The sequence below is a fragment of the Varanus komodoensis genome, unplaced genomic scaffold (genome assembly GCF_004798865.1).
Source record: "Varanus komodoensis strain SLA01 unplaced genomic scaffold, ASM479886v1 scaffold1, whole genome shotgun sequence".
Classification (NCBI taxonomy): Eukaryota; Metazoa; Chordata; class Lepidosauria; order Squamata; family Varanidae; genus Varanus; species Varanus komodoensis.
Window position 1 is genome coordinate 123,131,606 of NW_025335268.1, and position 21,769 is coordinate 123,153,374.

General features: G+C 42.8%; 1 protein-coding gene across 5 annotated transcripts in view; it reads right to left on the minus strand.

Moving 5' to 3' along the window:
- The window catches only part of TBC1D22B (TBC1 domain family member 22B), a 52,023-nt gene that overhangs the window by 18,841 nt on the left and 11,413 nt on the right, over positions 1 to 21,769 (minus strand). For all 5 annotated transcript variants that reach the window (XR_006416046.1, XR_006416053.1, XM_044443804.1 and 2 more), the window contains one exon: positions 17,000 to 17,114. Coding sequence is in view for 3 of the 5 variants with exons in the window: in XM_044443804.1 (XP_044299739.1) it covers positions 17,000 to 17,114 (115 nt within the window). In the remaining 2 variants the exon portion in view is untranslated. The remainder of the gene's footprint in view (positions 1 to 16,999; positions 17,115 to 21,769) is intronic.

Consider the following 21,769-nt stretch of genomic DNA (forward strand, 5'->3'; position numbering starts at 1 on the left):
TTTCCAGTTACACATTTTTCTGTAATTTTAAAGCTTGTAAACCTTCACCAATGCCATTTGCTCAATAAACTTCCTTTTGCATGTGCGTAGGAGAGAAAGGAAACAAAGCATTCAGTCAAGGCAACCACTTGCACTTCTGTCATTCAAGTGTTCACCGAACTACATGTTACGTTAATGCAGCCTTCTCCAACCTGCTGGGTTACAAGATGTATCAGAATACAGCTTTTATCGTTTCCCAGCCTGAATTACCATATTTTTCGCTCTATAAGACACTTTTTCCCTCCTCAAAAGTAAGGGGAAATGTCTGTGCGTCTTATAGAGCGAATGTGTGTGCGCCCGACGCCTGGGACACTGCCGGCCGCCTGCACCACATGGCACCACCTGGCCGGCAGACGCTCGGCACGCCCTGCTCCACCCCCGCCCCCGGTGCAGGTGAGAGCTGTGCCGCTCAGGGGGAGAGGAGCCACGGGCTTTAACCCGCCGGCAGCACGGAGAGCACGGAGGGACAGACTGCTCACCCCCACCGCCCAGGAAGACCTGCCGCTGCCGCCCGGAAGACCATCGCAGGCACACTGCCGGCCACCTGCACCACGTGGCACCACCTGGCCGGCACGTGCTCGGCACACCCTGCTCCGCCCCCCCCCGGTACAGGTGAGAGCTGTGCCGCTCAGGGGGAGAGGTGCAGAGGAAGAGGAGCCATGGGCTTTAACCCGCCGGCAGCACGGAGAGCACGGAGAGACAGACTGCTCACCCCCACTGCCCGGGAACTGCTCACCCCCACCACCTGGGAAGACCTGCCGCCGCCGCTGCGCCACCTGGAAGACCACCGCCTGCACGCTGCCAGCCCCAAGTGGCACCACCTGGCCGGCACGCACTTGGTGCGCCCTGCTCCGCCCCCCTCCTCCGGCGCAGGTGAGAGCTGTTAATCACAGGTCGGTGTGTGTTTTCACATGGCAACCCATCTTTTAATGAAGCCCATGGGCAAGTGATGGGGAATGTGCCTGTGATTATCAGGAAGCTTTCCATGGATCAGTTATCTGTTAGTTGATCAGACACTTTTTTTTAGGATCAGTGGCTATTTGAACAGCATTACCTTCGTGTATGAAGTTTATTCTTCAAAGGCTACTTAGTCCGCTGTGTGTTTGATTTACTGTACAATATCTCATTTTTTGTCAGAAGTTTTTTTCTATTATTTACTAGTAGGGCAGCGTGGACATTACCGGCTTTTTTAGATTTGTTATTGAATTGTCTGCAGCAGATCTTGTATAACTGGTGTAGACCGTGGATTCCTTCAATAATTCCACTACTAAGAAATTGATGTCAGTGATTGTGAGCAACAGAGCTTCATAAATTCTGACTCTAGTGATGATGAGTTCTATGGGTTCAACAAAAACTAGAACAGTACTCAAACTTTTAAGTTTCTCTTTTGTTAATGACAGTGATGATGGTTCTTAATGCCACTGTTGACTGCTGTTCACTTTACAAGGTTGAAATACGGTATTACTGTATTCTGTTATAGTTTATTAAATAGTTTAGTAAACCATTTGATTTGGAATCTTTTTTTTCTTGTTTTCCTCCTCTAAAAACTAGGTGCGTCTTATGGTCAGGTGCGTCTTATAGAGCAAAAAATACGGTAAGTCAAGCCTGCCACTTTGCCAAGCTCTTTCCTAAGGCAACAAATAACAAACACAAGGCAGTCCTGAAGATACCTAGATCCAAAACCATTTAAAGCCCCAAGTGGCTTGGGATCCAGGCACCTTAAAGACCACCTCCTTCTGTATGTGTCCTTATGGATGCTCCATTCAATACCTGAGGCCTTGCTCTGGGTGGTGCTTTCATGTAATTATGTGTATATACAGAATACAACTATAAGGCAACTATAAATAAAGGTTAATATATTGCATATGCTGGCTTTAGAACTCAAACAATATTTGAAGCAGAAGCAGATGGTGAAATTTTTAATATACTTTCATTCCAAATGCAAGTGGGTAAGACCATCTGATTCTTTTTTTTTAAAATTTCTTCACACTTTTAACTTTCCTGGAAACAAGAATTTTGAAAAGAAATACAATCCAGCAATATGAGCACTGGCTCAAATGGCCAATGCTGTTAAGCAGGAACGTGGTTGCCCTAGATCGTGTGGCACTCTTCATGAACTGAGCCCACATACTGCACAAGCAACACCCCTCTTCTGTGTCGAGTATTGGCGCTGCTGCCACCAGCTGTGCCAGGTATGGAAGAAGTATGGTTGCTAGGAATGGCACTCGGCATGACTGCTTGCAGCACCCCTCTTCTGCGTCCTGCAGCTACTCTTTGGCCAGCTGCATCTGACAGGGAAGGTTGCCAGTCACGCACCTGGGAGTGCGCAAGCATTCTTGGACTTCCTTTTGGCTTGGCTCACTTTGCAGGACTAGGCTGAGTCTGTGCAGGCTAGAGGGATGGATTCCAAAAGGGTTTGTCCTGACCCTAGAAAGAGCCCCTAAATAAGTCTTCTCAGGGTATCTGTGGAATGCCGGAAAGAAATGTGCTGAAGGTTATTGTACCAGTACTTGAGAATAAAAAATAGACATTATGCTTTTCCTTATTACACAAACTTTTGTTGGTTAGATAGCATGCAAACTTATGGAAGGATTCTACAGTCATGCCTTAAGGCAGCATCTTAATATGCAACTGAAGGTTCTATTTTCCCATTCTAACTTGCTTGTACTGTGCATTTGCTGTTTTAAAATATAGTGACCCTTTTCTCATATAATGGCAAACCATACTGTAGTGCACTGTGAGCCCTGACTTATATATACCCCTCCCCCTATGGTCTAGCCATAAGGAGATTAGAGGCATCCACTTTTAAACTGAATGAAGTCCCACATTTTGTTTGAAGTCAGAGGAGTTCTAATTATACCACTGTCCAATTTACAAAGCAGGATTATAAATCATGTTTTTGTCTTGCAATTTAAGCTAGAAGCAGAAAAACCTTTTGTCCCCCAACAGCTGCATGTGTTAGTGGACCAGTCAGAGGCATGGTTAGATTGCTCCATTTTCAGCCACATATGGTGTTCATTATCCATGAACAAGCACACATACATATGACCTTCCCTCCAACTCACTGTCTGACCCAAAGACAGACAAACACATTAAAGGCCCTCATACCTCCTCATCCCCACTGGAGATCTTTGAAAAGACAAGTGATAAGCCCCCCATCTTTTGCTGCTCTAGCCCACATTCTTCAGAGTGGAACCAGAGAATGGTGGACTAGAGTGACAAAGGAGTCCATTTGAAGGATCTTGACAGTGAGGTAGGGAGGGGGATGCAGAAGCAACAAATACATTGGGAAGCTGCAGGTTGTGCACTGAGCTCCCAAGTTTGGATGGTGTAGGGAATGCTAGTTAAGAGCAAGAGTTTCTAATTTCTTCTTTGTAGCATCACCAAATGAGAGGGAAAGTACATGAGCCTGAAATTTGTTGCTGCTCATGCATACTGCACTAATGATTTTGCATTATGTGCAACACTAATTAGTGCAATCTCCCTCCCTCCTCAAGTGTAAGACTACTGCTTCTTTCAAGTGCAGAGTTGTTTGCAACAGGTTGCAAATTAAATCCAGCTCCACTACCTCCAAAAGGGAGGCAGGCTTCAGTTTACCAATCAACTTAAATCCATTTGGGTGAGCAGTGATCAAACCAGTAATTTCATTCAAATCAGGAAATTCTGGTTACCAGCTTCAGAGCAAGCCATGTTCTGATGTTGGTTTGTGATGTTTGCTTGTTCTGATGCTAGTAACCATAGCTTCCCAATTTGGATAAAATGGACAATTATGGTTAGAGACTTGCTGGGTGGACTGCTATGTGCCACAGAGTAGATGCATATGTGGGCAAAGGGCATACTTTGCCCACATATTTGGCTTAAAGCCCAAAATATGATCATCTGAATATGGCCAGTATCTTTGATGAAATACAATCTTATTCTGTGGAATGATCCATCAAACCAAATCACCCAAGTCTGGAATCACATTTTCCAGCTGTTCAGAATTCAACTTCATAAGTTCCTTCCATTTCTGTGGTGCAATAACTTCTTAAGATGGAGTACTGGTCAAAAGTGTGGCTTGTCAATTCAGTCACAAGAGCAACCACAGTTAGTGAAAAATAAAGTCAAAACCTGATTTGATATCCTGATTAAGCAGCCCCTCGCAAGTCATGGTTTCTCAGTTGAAGGATGCTCAGATATCTTTCATTGGCCAGGGGAACAAGAACAGCAGGAAGGCCCACCTGTCCAGAACTGGTGCCTGAATTCCCTCCTCATTCCCCTCTCCTTTCGTGTAGTGTCTTTTAGAGGCAGGTCTGTCTTACTTTTTTATTTCATGACAGTGCTTGAAAAATCACAGGCACTTTAGAATGACAGATAAATAATAAACATACTATGGTGCGCTGTCTGAATTCAATAATAGTGATGTTTATGGAAGGGAGGCAAATGCTGCAGTTTATCTGGCTCAGGTCCATCCAATGTCCTCTCCTCCCCCCGCCCCACTTCCCCAAAAGGAGGCCATCAGTGCAAACAGCACAATCAGCACTCAAAACCTGAGCCAGGACTCCTGGCAAAAAAGAGCTTTGGAAAATTCTCACACACATATTACTCAACACAAACATCTGTTTTGTAAGAACCTTAGACAGGTTCCACATAAAGGGGATATTCAACATATGGCTCCGACAGGAACTGAAAGGCAGCCAACAGATTTGCAGCATCCACTCGAGGCTGGCATAAAGAAGAGTCTAACGTGGATATGATTGACACTACAGCATAAAGTACTTTGGAGCTAGGTTAGGAGAGAATTAATATGTGCAACTGTGGCTCACTATGCATATGGCTCTGAGCAGAGCAAAGGTCTTTGGGCTGCAATTCAACCCACAAGCTGGGAAACAGCACCAGTAACCAGCAAATAGAGTTAATTCACACTAGACATGAAACCTAGCTCAAGGCCTGCCTGCAGGCTGTTTAAAACATGAAGAACACCAGCAAATAAAAGATGTTCTTTTTCTTACCTTGCTGGAACATTTCTACTACCCATTTATGCCAGCCTTTTCCAACCTGGTCACTCCAGGCATTTTGACCTACAGACCCCAGCATTCCTGAACTGGACGGCTAGGAGTTAACATCCAAGACATCTGAAGAGTACCAGGTTGGATAAGGCTGAAGCATGCCAAGATAGTAAACAATTTTTAAAAGGTACTATTTTAAAGGCATCAACTTAGTTGGCTTCCTTTACATGTGCTGAAGTAAAACTGGACAACCATAGCAGAAGAGAACCTGCCATACAAGTATTAATACCTAGTATGTACAGTTCCAACAGATAGTATAAATCTGAGGCCCCAGATGAAGTGCTTGTGGATGCCTGCCCTGGCATCCACTGTGGTCTTCTGCCTACACTGATTTTTTACTGAAATTGAGGAGGAGCTGGGGAGAAGAGCATGCATTTATGCTGTCCTTTGCTTGTATGTCTGTGTGAGAGAGGGAACCAATGGTTAACTAGGGCAAGAGAAAGATAATGATAGTGAATGGGAAGGAGAAATGGGAGAAATAAAGATTTTCCTTTTTGTGAAATAAATTTCTGTCAGTTTAAAGTACTGGTTGTGTGTGTTGGGGTTAGATCCCACTCCTACTTTGTACTTAAGTTCTGGTATAAATTACTTGTCTTTAAGTAGCTTATGTTAAATGGGTGTTGGGTGATGAGTTGTGGCCCACCAAATGAGCCCTTTTGTTCTGGCACCCACGAGACTTGCCCAGAATTCCAAACGTGCCTATTGGTCCAAAAAGAGTGGGGACTCCTGGTGCATCTCACTGCTGCCACCAACCCAACACATACACAAGCAAATGAGCAAGAGAAAAGACAACATTTTCTGGAGCTTTTAATTGCCAATTGTAACTTGGGAGTCCAGTTTCTAAATATACAAGCAATTTGGTAGCTAGAGCACTGAAAGACAGACAACAGGTCAGAAAAACCCAGTAAGGAAGTAACTTTCAGTGACTGCAGTTTCCTCCAAGTGCCCAAAAAGGAAATTAACACAGGTTTTCCTATTTATATAGCTTTTATTGTACAAAGTATTTTATGTTTCTTCTCCATATACAGTCACATGTGCAGTCAAATCAACATCTCTAATGCTGATGGGGGCAGAGATATCCCAGAGGGGTTGCTACTGGGCAACAGCAGTAATTGAAGACAACACAGGCAAAGGATCTTTTTCCAGACAACAGCAGTAATGCTCAAGCTAACTTGGGTTAATATTGCACAGAAGAAGGCAATGGCAAACCACTTCTGGATTTTTCTTAACTTGAAAACCCTACAATGAAACAATTCAAAATGAAACCAGTGATCATGATATACTTGAATGCTGGACTGAAAGCAATAGAATAAGATTCAATAGGGACAAATGTCAAATCCTCCACCTAGGAAAAAGAAACCAAATGCATTGATACAAGATGGGGAATACATGGCTCAACAGAACCGAAAAAGACCTTGAAGTTATTATGGACAACAGGCTAAATATGAGCCAACAATGCGATGCAGCTGCAAAAAGGGCAAATGCTATTTTGGAATGCATTAACAGAAGTATTACTTCCAAATCACAATATGTAGTAGTTCCCCTATACTCCTCACTAGTCAGACCCCATCTGGAATACTGTGCCCAGTTATGGACACCAAGATTTAAGAAAGATGCAGAAAAATTAGGAAGGGTCTAGAGGAAGGCAACAAAAATGATCCAGGGTTTGGAAACACTGTCCTATAAGGAGAGACTGAAAGAACTGGGCATGTTCAGCCTTGAGAAGAGAAAACTGAGGGGGGACATGATATCACTCTATAAGTACCTCAAAGGCTATCACAAACAGGAGGGTCAAGATTTCTATTCACTGATAACAGAGTGTAGGACACAGAATAATCAAGTTGTGACAACCCAAATTCAGGCTAGGTATCAGGAAAAGTGTCCTCACTGTCAGAACAATATGACAGCGGAACCAGTTACCTAGAGAGGTTGTGGGCTCTCCTACACTACAGACAATCAAGGCAAAACTGGACCATCAACTGAGTGGGATGGTGTAAACTCGTGTCCAGTGACAGCAGGGGGTTGGACCTGATGGCCTTCATGGCTCCTTCCAACTCTATGATTCTGTGAAAGAAAATACAGCACTAGAAGATAAGACCCGTTGACCAGCTACTGGGGGAAGAGCAAAGGACAAGGACAAATAGCACAGCCTGTAATGATGCAACTAGATCAAAGCCGAAAGGAAGTCTAGTGGCTGACATGCACACAGGAGAAAGGAAAGTCTGATGCTGCACTGCACATACAGTTGGAACATGAACACGAGAAGTACAAAACAAGACAAAACTGAACACTATAAAGCAAGAAACAAGACAGTTAAATATTGTAGTACTTGGTGTGGGAGAACTAATGTGGACTGGAACAGGACGTTTTGACTCAAACACACAAAAAGTGTTTTACCCTGAAAATGACAAATTCAGAAAATATGGAGTTAGCTCTAATACTGAAACAAATTGTAGGAGAGGCACTAAGGAGCTACAATGCAAAATATGACCAAATAGAATCAGTCAGAATTAGTGGAAAACCTATCAAGAAAACCATCATTCAAGTCTATGTTACAACAACAGATGCTGAAGAAGAAGAAATGGAAAACTTTTATGCAGGATTCTAAGAGCAAATTGATAATGCATCAAAACAAGTCATGCTAATACCAATAAGTGATTAGAACACAAGGTAGGGGGGGAAAGCAGAATCTAAAGCTGGAAGAAAATTCGGCCTAAGGCACAGAAATTAAGGAGGAAAATTATTCACAGATTCTGTGAAGCCAACCATCCACTTATTGCAAATACATTGTTCAGTCAACCAATCAGATGACTGTGCAGACATCGTCAGATGGCCAATACAGAAATTAAATGGACTACATAATTTTATTTATTTATTTATTTTTCGATTTATATCCTGCCTTTTTCCTGCAAAGGGCTCAAGGCAGCTTACATCATTCTCTTCCTCCATCTTATCCCCACAACAACAACCCCCCAAGGGGCGGCATAGAAATGTTATAATAATAATAACAACAACAACAACAACAACAACAACAACCCTGTGAGGAAGGTTGGGCTGAGAGTCTGTGACTGGCCCAAAGTCACCCAGTTGGCTCCATGGCTGAGCGGGGACTAGAACCAGATCATCTGAGTCCCAGTCCCATGCTCTTAACCACTACACCACACTGGCTCTCCATAATTGAAGATGGAGAAGCTGTTTCTCATTGCCAAAACAAGACCACAGATTGTGGTAGTGACCATCAACTTTTAATATAAAAAATCAGTGTAAAGCTGAAAAAGATCATTAAGGGAAGCACAGTTTCAAAGTACAACTTCAATAAAATTTCTGAGAAATTTAAAGGCCACATAAAGAATAGAGTTGCATGATGACACCAGAGACATTATTAGGGAAGAATGAAAAACACAATTACAGTAGCAGAAAAAAAGAAAGAAAAAAGAAAAAAAAAGGGGGGGAGGGAACACACACAATTGCTAAGAGATGAAAAAGCAAAAGTGACAGAAATAAGGACAGAATTATGAATGCAACTTTTCAGTGACTATCATGCAGAGTCAAAAAGAACTATTACAATAGCCAGTGAAAAGACAAAGAAGAGAAGAACAAAAGAGAAAAAAACAAGAGACTTCTTCCAGAAGATTCAAGAAATCAAAAGGAAATTGAAACCTAGGCTAGGAATTCTGAAAGGCCAGGAGGGAACATACTATCTGACCAGGAGAAAATAAAGAAGAGGTGGAAACAATATATGGAAGAACTACACAGAAGAGGTAAAAAGATTAAAGACTCCTTCAAAGAGGAATCCTATGAGGAAGAGCTGCAATATTATAAAGTGAAGTAAAAGCTGTCCTGAAAGCACTTGGAAGGAACAAAGCACTGGGAGTAGGTAGGGTACCAATAGAAGTATTCCACCTGCAAATACTGAATCAGTTGAAATCCAAATAAAAATATGCCAACAAATAAGGAAAACAAAACAATGGCCCACAAACTGAAAACATTCAGTATACATTCCAGTCCCCAAGAAAGGAGGTACGAAGAGTGCAGGAACTATACACCAAACTTCCCATACAAGCAAAGTGATGGTCAAGGTATCACAACAAAGGGTTTTAACCTACGGGAGCAAGAAATGCCTAACTTTTCAGAACCTGGATTCTGAAAAGGAAGAGGCACTTGAGATTGTATCACAAATATATGTTAGTTACTGGAGTGCACCAAGGAATTTCAGAAGATCAGTCTATGTAAAGCCTTTGACTATGTGGATCATGAAAAGATATCGATGGTTCTGAAAGAAATTAGTGTACCTCAGCACTTGATTATCCTGATGTGTAACCTTTATCATGGACAAGAACCTAGTGTTAGGGCAAAACAGGAAAAATAGCATGGTTTCCTTTTGGCAAAGACATTGGACAAGGGTATATTTTTGCTCCCTATCTGTTCAATTTGTATGTATGTCTAAACTAAACAGCTCCTGATGAAAGTGAAAGAAGAAAGAGCAAAGGCAGGACTGCAGCTGAATATTAAAAAACAAATTATCATGGCTACAGAAGAATTACACAACTTTACTAGCCTCAATGAAGAAACTGGAATTGTTAATTATTTTGCATACTTTGGCTCAGTCATCAGTTTAAAGAGAAACTGCAGCCTAGGAATTCAAAGATGATAGAGATTTGGAAGGATAGCAATGAAAGAACTAGAAAAGATTATTAAGTGTAAGGCTGTTTCACTGGAGAGTAAAGCCAAGATCAGCCATACTGATGTATTTCTAAACTCTCTGTATGTGTATGAAAGTTGAACAGTGAAGAAAGCTGACAGGAAGAAAATTGACACATTTGATACATGGTGCTGGAGTTAAGGTTCCCAAATACTCTGGACCAAAAGAAAGACAAAGAAGTGAGCCTTGGATCAAATCAAACCAGAACTTCTGCTAGAAGCCAAAATTACAAAACTGAGTTTCTCATGTTTTGAGCACATCATGAGAAGGCAAGAGTCACTGGAGAAGACAACACTAAGGAAAGTCAAAAGGGCACCAACTATGAGATAGATCAATTCTATTAAGGAATCCATGACATTGAGTTTACAACAGCTGAACAGGGTTGTCAAGGTCAGGACACTCATTCATACAGTCAACATAAGCCAGAGGCTACTCGACTGCACGTAACAGCGCCAGGTGCCTATAGTCTGCATCAAAACTCCTTCATGGAGACTGCCCTGGCACTTTGTTACCAGGATTTAAAATATCATTTCACGAGTTATTCCCAATCCTGCCCTCTAATAGCTCAAAAACCAAAACAAAAAACAAATTTCTGACCTTTTTGTTTCTATTTCTAGAAACCAGACAGTCAAATAGATGAAGTGTTGACTAAGTCACATTTTAATCCACTGATTCCCACTAAAGTATGCATATCCCAGCATATCGACCTTACTTTCACTGGGAGAAGGCATTTACGCCAGACACCATGTACTTTAAAGCATTAACATTATCTCTTAGAAGTGATCACTCAGCAAATCCCTTTATGACCTTTGGCAACTTGTACTATTTCCACCTGTGGAACACTAAACATCCACTGCAGCTGTAGCCCTGACAACTCCCATAAGCTGTTCTGTCAAATGACAGAAGTCGAAACAAGCAGCATTCAGCATCGTTCAGTTCAAACAACTGATCTGAGAGGGGAGCAGCAGCAGACACTTCCTATATTGCTCTGTCCCTGGCAAAGGCCCAGAAGTGCTCACAAAGACAGCTGGATTTGCGCAGGTCAACCATAAACATCTTGGCAAAAGACAACAACACAACAGAGGAGGAGGAAATGGTGAATGGGAGGCAGAGTCCAGTCCAGTTCATTGGACTGACATATCTCTGGGGATCCATTGGAGACATTTTCAGACAGATGAGAGCAGCTTCAAGCACTTGTCTATGGAAGTGACAGAAATAAAAGGTTCCCTATCAATCAACTGTGGGGCAGAGTGAACTCTTCTGTAATTTGTGCTTAGAGAAGATGACTGGACCATTTTTCCCTATATCCTTTTCAAGACAGGAAAGGCAGATGCAGGTAGTTCTCAGGGTAGAACAGCTCAACAAAAAAGTGGCATAGCACCTGATATCAAGAGGCGGTTTTACAAATACATTCCTCTGACATTTCTATAATCAGCCACAGGTTCCCTGAACGGTATGAACCCTTTGACTACTGTCCAGCTGTATGCACTTTTAACTCTTTGTATGGCTCCTGAATTATTGTCCAAAAAGGAAAGAAAAAGCAACTGATAACAAGACAAGTACAGAGCAAGAGACCTTTTTGTGAGAAGCTTCTCAATCAACCTCAAAAAACTACACTGATGACAACAACTGAGAATGCAATACTCACCCTTACCAGAGAGAGGTTAAAGACTGACCTTGCAGATTCATCACTGAGCAAGGATGCTTAGAGAAAGACCAGCAGATACAACATTAAGAGGTAGAAGTGTCAGCACAAATGCATGAGGAAGAGTTTATTTGAAGATAACTAAGTACTCCTACCTCCAAACAAAGCAGTCATTTCCCCACACAAAATGCTTCCCTAGGGAGCCCCTGCTGGCTGCTGACTCAGCCATCAACACTATAGGCTGTGCCATTAGGGGATGGATGCATACAGAAACAGCTCCAAGTACAGATAATGAGCAGCTATATAGGGAAGGCTGTAATGAGAAAGAGCAGGAAAAAAGTTGCTACTGTAACTCCGGGTCCTGAGGCTTCATATTAGGGAAGGGATACAAGCCATTTATAACCATCTGCATGGATGAAGCCATGCTCTGCCATGCCATTTAGGGAAAAGAGTGAGCAAGTTGAATGCTCCTTGACCAGAAAAGTAAAGATGCCTTTCCTAACATTTGTGGTGTTAGTATTAGAACTAGGAGTATCACCTATTGCTGTGTATACAATGCTAAGCATCCTTGGACAAGCCTGACATTGGCTGATAATCAAACTGGTTTCAGGATTTGCTATAGAATAGTCTTGGTTTCTTCAAAAGCCTGTCTCAAAAGAAGGTAGGGGAATGTGGCTCTAATAATTCTCAGCACCTTTTGATATAATCAACTATGACATTCTTCTTAATATGTTCTCTGGGCTTTTGAAAGGAGTTGCAAGCTGGATTCAGGCAATACAAGAAGCATGGTGGTTTTTAGCAATGTTGGTTTGTCATATTAACGAAACCCAGTCATGGTATTTTACATGGCATGTTCAGTCTTTACAAATCATGATAAGACACAACAATTTGTTTATGGCTCCCTTGTACCACCATGGCTAGTCATGTTGTCTAAACCCAAGATCATGGTTTACATGGTCCTGGATGCAATTAATGCAGAGTCCTTTGGAAAGAGTGGAAACTGCAGGAGCCACATTAGACATTCAACTTCTGTGTGTGGACCTATGAGGACAAAGGCAAGGAATGAGACTCTTTGGGATAGAATTTCAGGTACAGTGGCTGACGCAATACACGCTAACAGTGGGGAGACTGAGAATGATGGAAAACACGATAAAGTAGAAACCACCTGACTATCTGTCTGGTTGGTCATGGTAAAAAACTATGAACCATGGTAAGCAAACAGGGTTGCTTGTTGTGTTGTGTGAACATACCCAGTGTGTTCCAGTGGTTCTGTTCCTACTTGAACCCTACCTGACTCCACGTACACTTAGCAGACCACTGCTAGGCTCAGTGCCATTTGTGTTATGGGGTTCCACCCTGTCCACCCGCCCCCACCATGCGTTTCATCTTCTTTGTGAAAACTGCTGAATGAAAATCCTAGAATTGTCCACCTGTTTCAGGAGTGGTGACAAAAGAGCTCAGTTGGTGTCTGGGTTCAGTAATGAACTCAATTTTGATAAGACTGAGATATAATCTGTTGTATTTCAACTGCTCATGAAGGACTTTTCCTGAAGTATCAAACATAGTCTGGGAGTGCAAGTAGATTGCAGAGCTTTATCACTGGGGGTCTAAGTGGCATGGCGCACTTGAGGACAGCAGCGGTAGCCCTTTCAAGAAAGAAATAGCCTGGCTAGGATTACTGATACTCTGCTAACCTCCAAGTTTGGCTACTATAATGCACATGTGAGGGACTGTTATCTATAGTCTGCCTGGTAATGAATGTTAATCCAAAGTACAGCACCAGCCTGGTAAGAGGAACCTGTCACTGAAAGCCTGTGTCATCAGTGACAGGGCTCCAATGGCTCCCAGTCCATTTCTAAGAAGAAAAAAATAAAGAGCTGGTGCCAAACTGCAAACCTTACATGGTTAAACAGACATGTTTGTGCACAACACAATTTTTCTCTAGAGTTCAGCTGAATCTGAAATGAGGTAGGGAGGAACTGAGGAAGTCTTCTCAACTGTGGCACCCCTTTTATAGCACGCTTTCCACATGCTGGCTTTAATGTCTACTACTTGGTCTGTTCAGCATAAGGCAAAAACCTTTCAAAAGGCTAATGAAAAGAAATTCCTCACTGTGATGTTCCAGGAGGAGTTGGTGGATAATTTTTTTCATGAAGGGCCAGTCACTGACTCTCAGCCTAATCTGCTTCACATGATGGTTGTGGGGATAATGTGGAAAACCCAGTACACCATCCCCTTGGAGAACAAGACAGATTATAAATGGCACAAATATATAAACTGGTGCTTGATGACTACTGCTCTAGTATTATAAGCCAGCTGGAAAACTATCTGTATTGTGGGGTGAAATGTGTTCATAAAATAAAGTTCTAATGGAATTATTATCTTAAGTCCTGTCAATCAGAATTCCAAGATTACATTCTCCAAGATCAGGCCAAAGGCTTCTCTAGGCCAGCATCCTGCTTTCCTCCATGGTCAACCAGATACCTCTGGGAAGCCCACAAGCAGGATATGATGGAGACAATAGCCCTTACCTGTGGCAGTTACACCACAGCTGATATTTAGAGGCACACTGATATTCACAACTTGTAGACTCACTCATATTCCTCTAAGGTATTCACATACCTGGCAGATTGATATAAAATGAAATAAGAACACATCATGAAAACCTTAAGGCACTGGTATGTCCACAATTCCAAGATTAACTGGGACTCTGCGTATATGGCAAGTATACCAATATCTAGGGCACTTTCTTTGCTACCAACCACCAATACCTCAGATTCCTTTCCATCTTCTCCTCTGTTTATAGTTAGGAGAGAATCATATTCATGGTATCATGTCAAATAATCATTTGTTATAAATGATTATCAATCATTATATTCAGTGCTGCCTGACTGGGCTTTATCTGAACTCAAATCATTTGTACGACATATGCAAAATACATCATTTATTTGATTCACCATGAAATTGCAGAAAGTGATGGAACAACTAGTCTTTGATAGACACTAAAATGTAGTTTATGATGGCTACCAAGACAGGTCAAGGAGTAACGACACAAGCAAAAGAACAGTGAGTGACATGCATGGGTCAACTTGATAGGGACAGGAATATTGGTAGAGCTTGGCTTTACTGCTTCAATATTTCTTAGCCAGCTGATTTCTAGAGGTGTACAACCTAATTTGTCTTTCCTATCCTAAAGTTTAAAGCAGAATTCTCAAATTGTGCAGCCCAAACCACAGATGGCCACACAATGGCTGGATTCCAACAATAGGACAACATGGAAGTTTTCTACCACTGTTGGTGTCTTGTTTTGTCTGAACTCAGTCACGGTATTTCACTTTTGTAAGTTTGATTTTTAGAAACTGGTATAAGAAACAGTGGTTTGTCCCATGGCTTCTCTGTACCATTGATGGAGAAACCCTGTATCATGGTTTCCACATTCCTGGTATGCAACTACCACAGAGTCCTCTGGAAAAAGTAACAACTGGAGGAGGAGAAGTTATTCCAGTCATCCAAACTCTGTTTGTCGATCTATGAGAAAGAGGCAGTCAACACAGGTGGAGTGGCTGATGGGATATATGCCAATACTAGGGAGACCGAGTAGGGAGAATGGAAACCACACTGAAGCAGAAACCACTTGAGTGTATGGGCAGATTCACACATGAGACAAGCTATGATGGAAACCACTGTGGCATGGCTGGTTACATGTGAACCCAGCAAAGCATGGTATGAATGATCTCCATGGAATCACACAGAGAAACAATGATTTGTTATATAATTTCCAAGCATCACCCTGGCTTATCTGAACATCTGAACCCAGTTTCCATGATCCTGCAAGTGAGTTTCACAGCAATGGCAGCCATGGCTGTAGCAGCTGTTCCAGCCTGCATTCTCTACTATCCAGCTCTGTCTAGCAACTGCTGAGAGGGTTGCAGCAATGCTGTGATGGCTGTTCCACCCTCCCTTTTTTCTCTGTCTGAACACTGCCTTTTTAATGCCCACCTACAGTTATGGAATCTCAGTGGCAGTGGAGCATCACACCACACCGCTTCCAGCAGCACCAAGCCTGGAAAAGATCGTGCTTGGCACACCTACCTGGTTGCTGAAATTTACTTGAGTAGTTCTTTGAAATTATTGTGCCTTTGCTCTACTCTTAGTGCCTGTGTTCTTCTCTTGTAAAAGCTGCCCTACAAAAGAGGGGCATACAGGTTGTGCATAGTCATGGCCAACAGGGCACTTGCTCTGAAAAGCTCCACTCTGTCTTCTGCCCTCTGCTCTGCTCCTACCTTCATAACATTCCTCAGAACTGTCAAGCCCCACGCACTCTGTTTTTTCCTAATCCCACTCACAGCTGTGGGACAAGAACATTCCCACCAGCCAGCTGAGAAACTTTTGCAGGCAGATGCACACACTTGGTCCCTTGAGAAATTCTTCCCAGCAGGACATGCTGCCTCTGTCCATGGCACAGGCACCTGCGTTGATGCCCTCCATGTGCAAGGCTGCAGTGGGGAGGCAGCGTGTGAAAGTTCTGTGCATGGAAGAGTGTGGACACATTTGTTGTCCCAGGGGCCAGAGGTAGGAGTGTGGGTGGGTATGCTTGCACTGAGCAAGGTAGCACAGAGGAGTGCTACTCTAGTACTAGTCTAGAACAATAGAGTGACTAAGCAATGCCTAACCCAATGACTAAGCAGTTGCTTTTTCTAAGTAGCAAAATAAATAAGACAACAGTGACAAGATCAGCTGGCTGAGGTCACACCAAAGGCAGCATGTGGACCAATGAAGGAGTGGCAGGAGATGCAGGCTGAAGCAGTGCATCTTGGGATTGATTTTCAGTCACAGGGACTGATGGGATACCAGCTACCACTAGGAGGAAAAATGGAAAAGCATGGAAACCATGTGACAGTCTGAACCCAGGATCCAAGGTAAGTAACCATGTCACATGGTAACCACATGGCATTTAAACCATGGCATGGTTTAACATTGTATGTGAGTGTAGCCTCTGTTGGGAAGATGATGGTGAAAACCATGAACCATGAACCATGGTAACCATGCAGGGTTGCTTGTTGTTTTGACTGAATGCAGCCAATGCATTTCTACTATTTCTCTTCCTGGGTGTTGTCTACTTTACCTAAACTAAAAGTATGCCACATACTTAAATTCTATTCTCATTAGCATTATAAATTAAAAATGCAAACTTGTTCATTTTCAACTGCTGATGTGATACTCTTGTATCTTCTGCTGTACAGTGGGAAAGCTGGACTTGAAAGGTGGACTTAGCTTTACATTGCTTTTTGAAAGCTTTGCATAATGCACCCTGATTGTATGATGTCTGCATTCTTAACACATAATTTAAATCGTTTATTGGCAACCAAATGCAGTACAGAACTGTTAAGCATAGTATGCTACTAACAAAAGCCAATCTAGGAGAAGTGGAAACAGTTAAATATGCAGTCCTAGCTTTATACAACAGCCAACAGCCCACTATTTCTGGCATGATAAAATTAATCGATTATTGGTTTTTCAATAGCAAGGGTGAAGGGTACACTGCAGCCATCAAGCATTGCTTACCAACATATTCGGAGAGAAATACAACAAAGAATGGAGTGACCAGGTCATTAATCCCTTGCACGTAGCCACTGGCTGGGTGTCGGATGGCCCAGATAAACAGGATTCGCTCAAAGATCTAGGAAGGAAGAAGGAAAGCCATGTGCCAGAGTTAGTCATGCCCAGGGGAAGATAAGAGAAATAGAAAGTCTTACAAGCACAGGGGCAGAAAAGTGTGTGGTAAGGGTTAGAAATGTGCACAGGCAAAGGATACAACCAGGTTTGAGGATCTTAGCAACTCAGACACTCAGCATGAAGTAGCACCTTGAACAAGAACCAGGACAAGTTGCTGAGCATAGGAATGGAAAGTCAACATTATCAGAAGGGGCTCAAATTAAGGGACTTCAAGACATTATGCTCCAGCTGGAAAGGTCTGCCATGGGTTAACCCCAAATTGCATATGGAAGACTTTAGCATGCAGAAATCATAGATTTATTCACAGCATCCAACTAGAACAGCTTTTAACTAACAGATCTTGGAGGTTCTAGAGATATTAGCATGCTTGTCTTTTACAAGTTCAAGGGTACAGTTAAATGCACTCTAGGTTGGCCTCCCCATCACTCATCCACCATTTTCTAAGTGGAGTATACAACTTTGTCCTTACAGGGAGGCCACCAGACATTTTTATGCCGTCTACAACTTCCCCAATACTACCAAATTAAAGGGCAAAATCATGGTAGCAAAACTCATAGCCATTTTGCTGGAAAGCAAAACACGTGAAGCGTGTTTCTACTTCTAAACCTGGTGAGTGCATCCTGTCATCCTGTTTTTCAGCAAAATTGTTCGAAGGGTGGCCATTGCTTGTAGATTCAGCAGTGGAAGGCTGCAGCCCCTCAACCCATGGGAGCTGCCCACCAGTGATATACAGGGAGGGTCCATTGCTTAGCAACAGAGCACATGCTTTGCATGCAGAAGGTCCCAAGTTCAATGCCTAGAGCATCTTGCTAAAGGGATCGGATCACAGGTGATGAGAAAGAGAACCTGGAGAACTTCCACCAGTCAGAGCAGATGATGCTAGGCTAGAATGACTAATAATCAGCTCTAATGCAGCTTTTTAAGTTCAACATACTGCATCCTTCCCTGTCGTATTAAGAAAGGCTTACCAACTCATGACCATGTTTTACCTCACAGATTATCAAAAGCCACTCACCTTCTGTGCTGGTGTCTCCTATTTAGTTTTGGTGCACACTCTGAAGACCTTACACAAAATGCCCTGTCACTGCAGCTTCATGGTAAGGGAGTAACATATGAGCCACTGGGCCATGCTACTATTTGGTAGTATTGCACAAAGACATGGCAGGATAAAAAATGGAGTACATAAGTAATTCCTGAGAAATCAGCATTGCCTATAGGATCATACACTGCTTCCCCCATGAGGCTCTGGTGAGAAAGTAGCTCCTCACATATGAATGGAGGACTCTGACTCACAAGCTTGAAATGCTTTCAGATAGTACCAGGGATAAATATTATTTCCACAGCCAAGAGGACTAGAAACATGCCATGCTAGGTCGAAGAAAACTGAAATCCTCATGAACCCAAGCTACTTTGTTAAATTTTACACAAAATTCTACATGGCAATCACAACACATGAGCAGGCTTCGCTTGAGCACACAGTTGGGCTGTTTGCTGAACCTCTTTACATTTTCATTCTCAATGATTTAAATCTGCAGGCAGTGGCAAAATGTCAGATCCAAAGCCTTGTTATTTAACAAAAAGTGCCAGAGGGTACTGCTAGTTACAGGAAATTCACTGGACTGTTACCAAAAAGGCACCTACCCCCCATAACTTGATAAATTCCTTGACAAACTTGCCTTTAAGGAGCCTGCATGGGTTCATTTTACAGACTTACTGGTCAGCAATAGTGTTCAACACAATTGCAACAGATAGTTCTCGTTAATCAAACTCTGAACATGACAGTTCACTACCACCTACATTAACAGCAGAGGGCTCTTGCTCTTAAGTCGATCAGTGCATTAACCCAGAATCTATACGCTATTGTGTGCTACTAAAAGAAAGGGGGCATGCGCCAGCAAAAAACCTACATATTAGCAGTGACAATGGCCTTCAGAAGAGGCATAGACTTAGTGATTTCAAAGCCAATGCCACAGGGACTTTGTTAGGTATTTATTTATGGGACTCACTGTGGGCTTCGGTGCTCCAGAAACCAGAAGATCCAAATCTAACTTTCAGAGGTGTTAAGGCCTGTGGTTTTAGGCAGTCCTTGCATTCATTACTATAAATTCCAGCACCCAATCAACCTGTGACTCTTAGATACAGCAAATCCCACCTCCTTGCTATGCACAAGAATGCTAGAATGGATTAAATCCACTCAGAATTGATACCTGCAGATCACACAGGTTCAGTCAGTAAATATTCAGTAGGATTAGGCTGACTGAAGATTTTTGAGCTAACACACAAAAGTCAGCTTTTGGTGATTAACTCCTACAATACAGTCTGGCCCAGCCAGAGACTCTAATTTGTCCCTGGCAAAGCTGCAAAGGCACTGTGTAGCATTAGACAAGTCACATGTCTGTTGTGAAACTTTATCTACAACTCTACAACAAAACACACAGGGCTCCTTTGCCATGAGCAGAAAATGGCTCTTAGCCCAACAGGTCACTCGAGTCTGTTAAGAGCTCCTAGGAAACACTGAACCAGATGCTACAGCGTACAGAGCACAACTATATATCCCACATGAACCTGCTGAAGTATTAACATTATCCTCAGAAGGCCTATTCTGAATCCTCTGCCACCAGTGGTTGACTGGAAATGGGATCTTCTTGGCCATGATGACCCAACTTTTCCCTGAAGAAAGGCTCAAATTTTAGTGCCAGGAAAAGAACTTTTTATTTGCAAAGGCTAGTTCTATTAGTTTTTTTCTTTATTTTAATTCTAGAATATTACCTGTTTCACTATGAGTGTTTGCTTCTTTAAATATATTTTTATGTTCTTTATAACGTACTCTGGGAATAGCTTTGAACAGAAGACATTACATGTCCTAAATAGAGTAGAAAATTACAGTGTCAAAGTTTTAGACCCTTGCAACTAACTATAAATATATTTCTGCAATTGTACAATTGTGAATTCTAAGTGGAAAGGTCTAAGGCAGTAAGCTCTGATCCTTGCTGGCTGAGTTCACACAACTCGACAACCCACCCTCATAATAAGCCACGGTGGGCTGGTTGTTTTGTGAACTATCCACAATGAGACAAACAGATGATAGAGCTCATCATTTTCATCCCTCTCTCCCCCTCCATCTCCTTTCCTCCTCCAGACAATATCCCAGCAGGGAGTACAAGGAGGAATGTCTTCTCTCTGCCAGCCACAACAGTGAACTGATTTCACAGTGTGCCTGTAACCAAACGAGTTCAACTTCCAGCTTCGTATTCAACAATGTACAAGGGACTGTTCACTGCCCTTTCACAGCAGGCATCCCCCTGCACATTGCTCAAGCTGAGGCTGGGAACTGAACACACTGCACTTCAGGACAGCAGCCCTATTGGTCCTACAGAGACCAAGCATAATAATAAGAACCTGCTGCCCTGCAAAAAGTGATCACGCCTACCTCCTAATTCAATGGGAACAGGATGAGGGCATGCCCAATCTACTTGTTGGTACCACCTCATTCACAGAGTAAAGCTGCTAAGCAGATCACTGCCTCCTGCCTCCCGAAGTCAACTCTCAGGCAGGATGCAGGGTTGCCCAATCTGCCAGTAGTGCCATCCTGAAGACAGGGATCCTGCCTCCCGACCATCTTTGCCAGCAGCTTGAGAGCAGACCTCTTTAGCCACAGTGCTGTGCCCCATTTAAAGGAGGTGTGGGCCCTGGCCATCCTTGCCAACAGCTTGAGAGGTGCATTCTCAAGCTGCTGGCAAGGATGGCTGCTTTAAGTTGCTGCAGGCTTCCTGGGCACTTTGGAGGCTGCTGTCAGTGGGAGCTGCTTGTCAAGACATTTTCACAGCTCTCACCAAGTGGCCCATTAGCTGTTCAGGCTGTTCACATTCATGTATCTGGCTGTTCACTCATGGTGGATCATGTTGTTCAGGTTCAGATGGTACGACAACCCACCACAGGTGACAACCACATGCACCAGAGGTGATTTGTTTGGGAAAAAATAACCCACCTTTGACAAAGCATCCCCTATTCATATGACATGACAACTCACCCATGATAACAAATAGGGGTGGGGTGCTATGTCATTCAAACCAAGTCACTGTCTTAGCCTTTCATTTGTTGCAGATTCATAATGTCCAGATATTATACAGAAGAAGCTGGATTTTTATTAGACTAGCATTAGATATTACAAGGGATGCAGCAGAAAAGAGCATCCCTGCATCTCTTCTTCCTCTCTCCCTTGCAGCATCAACAAATACTAGAGATGGCATACCATCATGTTACAGGATTCTGTAACACCCCCCCAACACACACACACACACACAAGTAGCAAAACAGAACACATTAATATCCTGTCATACAGCTTGTATTACTGGACATTACAAAGATGAGGGAGAAAGACATAGGACTGTTGATTCCTAGCAGCAGCCACACATCTGGTATGAGTCTTACAGGAAAGGTGGACAGTTCATGACAATTATGACAGTGCTGGTACTAAAGCAAGGTACTGTGCATGCTCCAACAAAGTAATCCCAATGGCAGACAATGGATATGCGAGTTTAGCTTGGGCACATAATCTGCATTTTCAAGATAGAATTTGGAGCTGTGTGGCATGAAAAG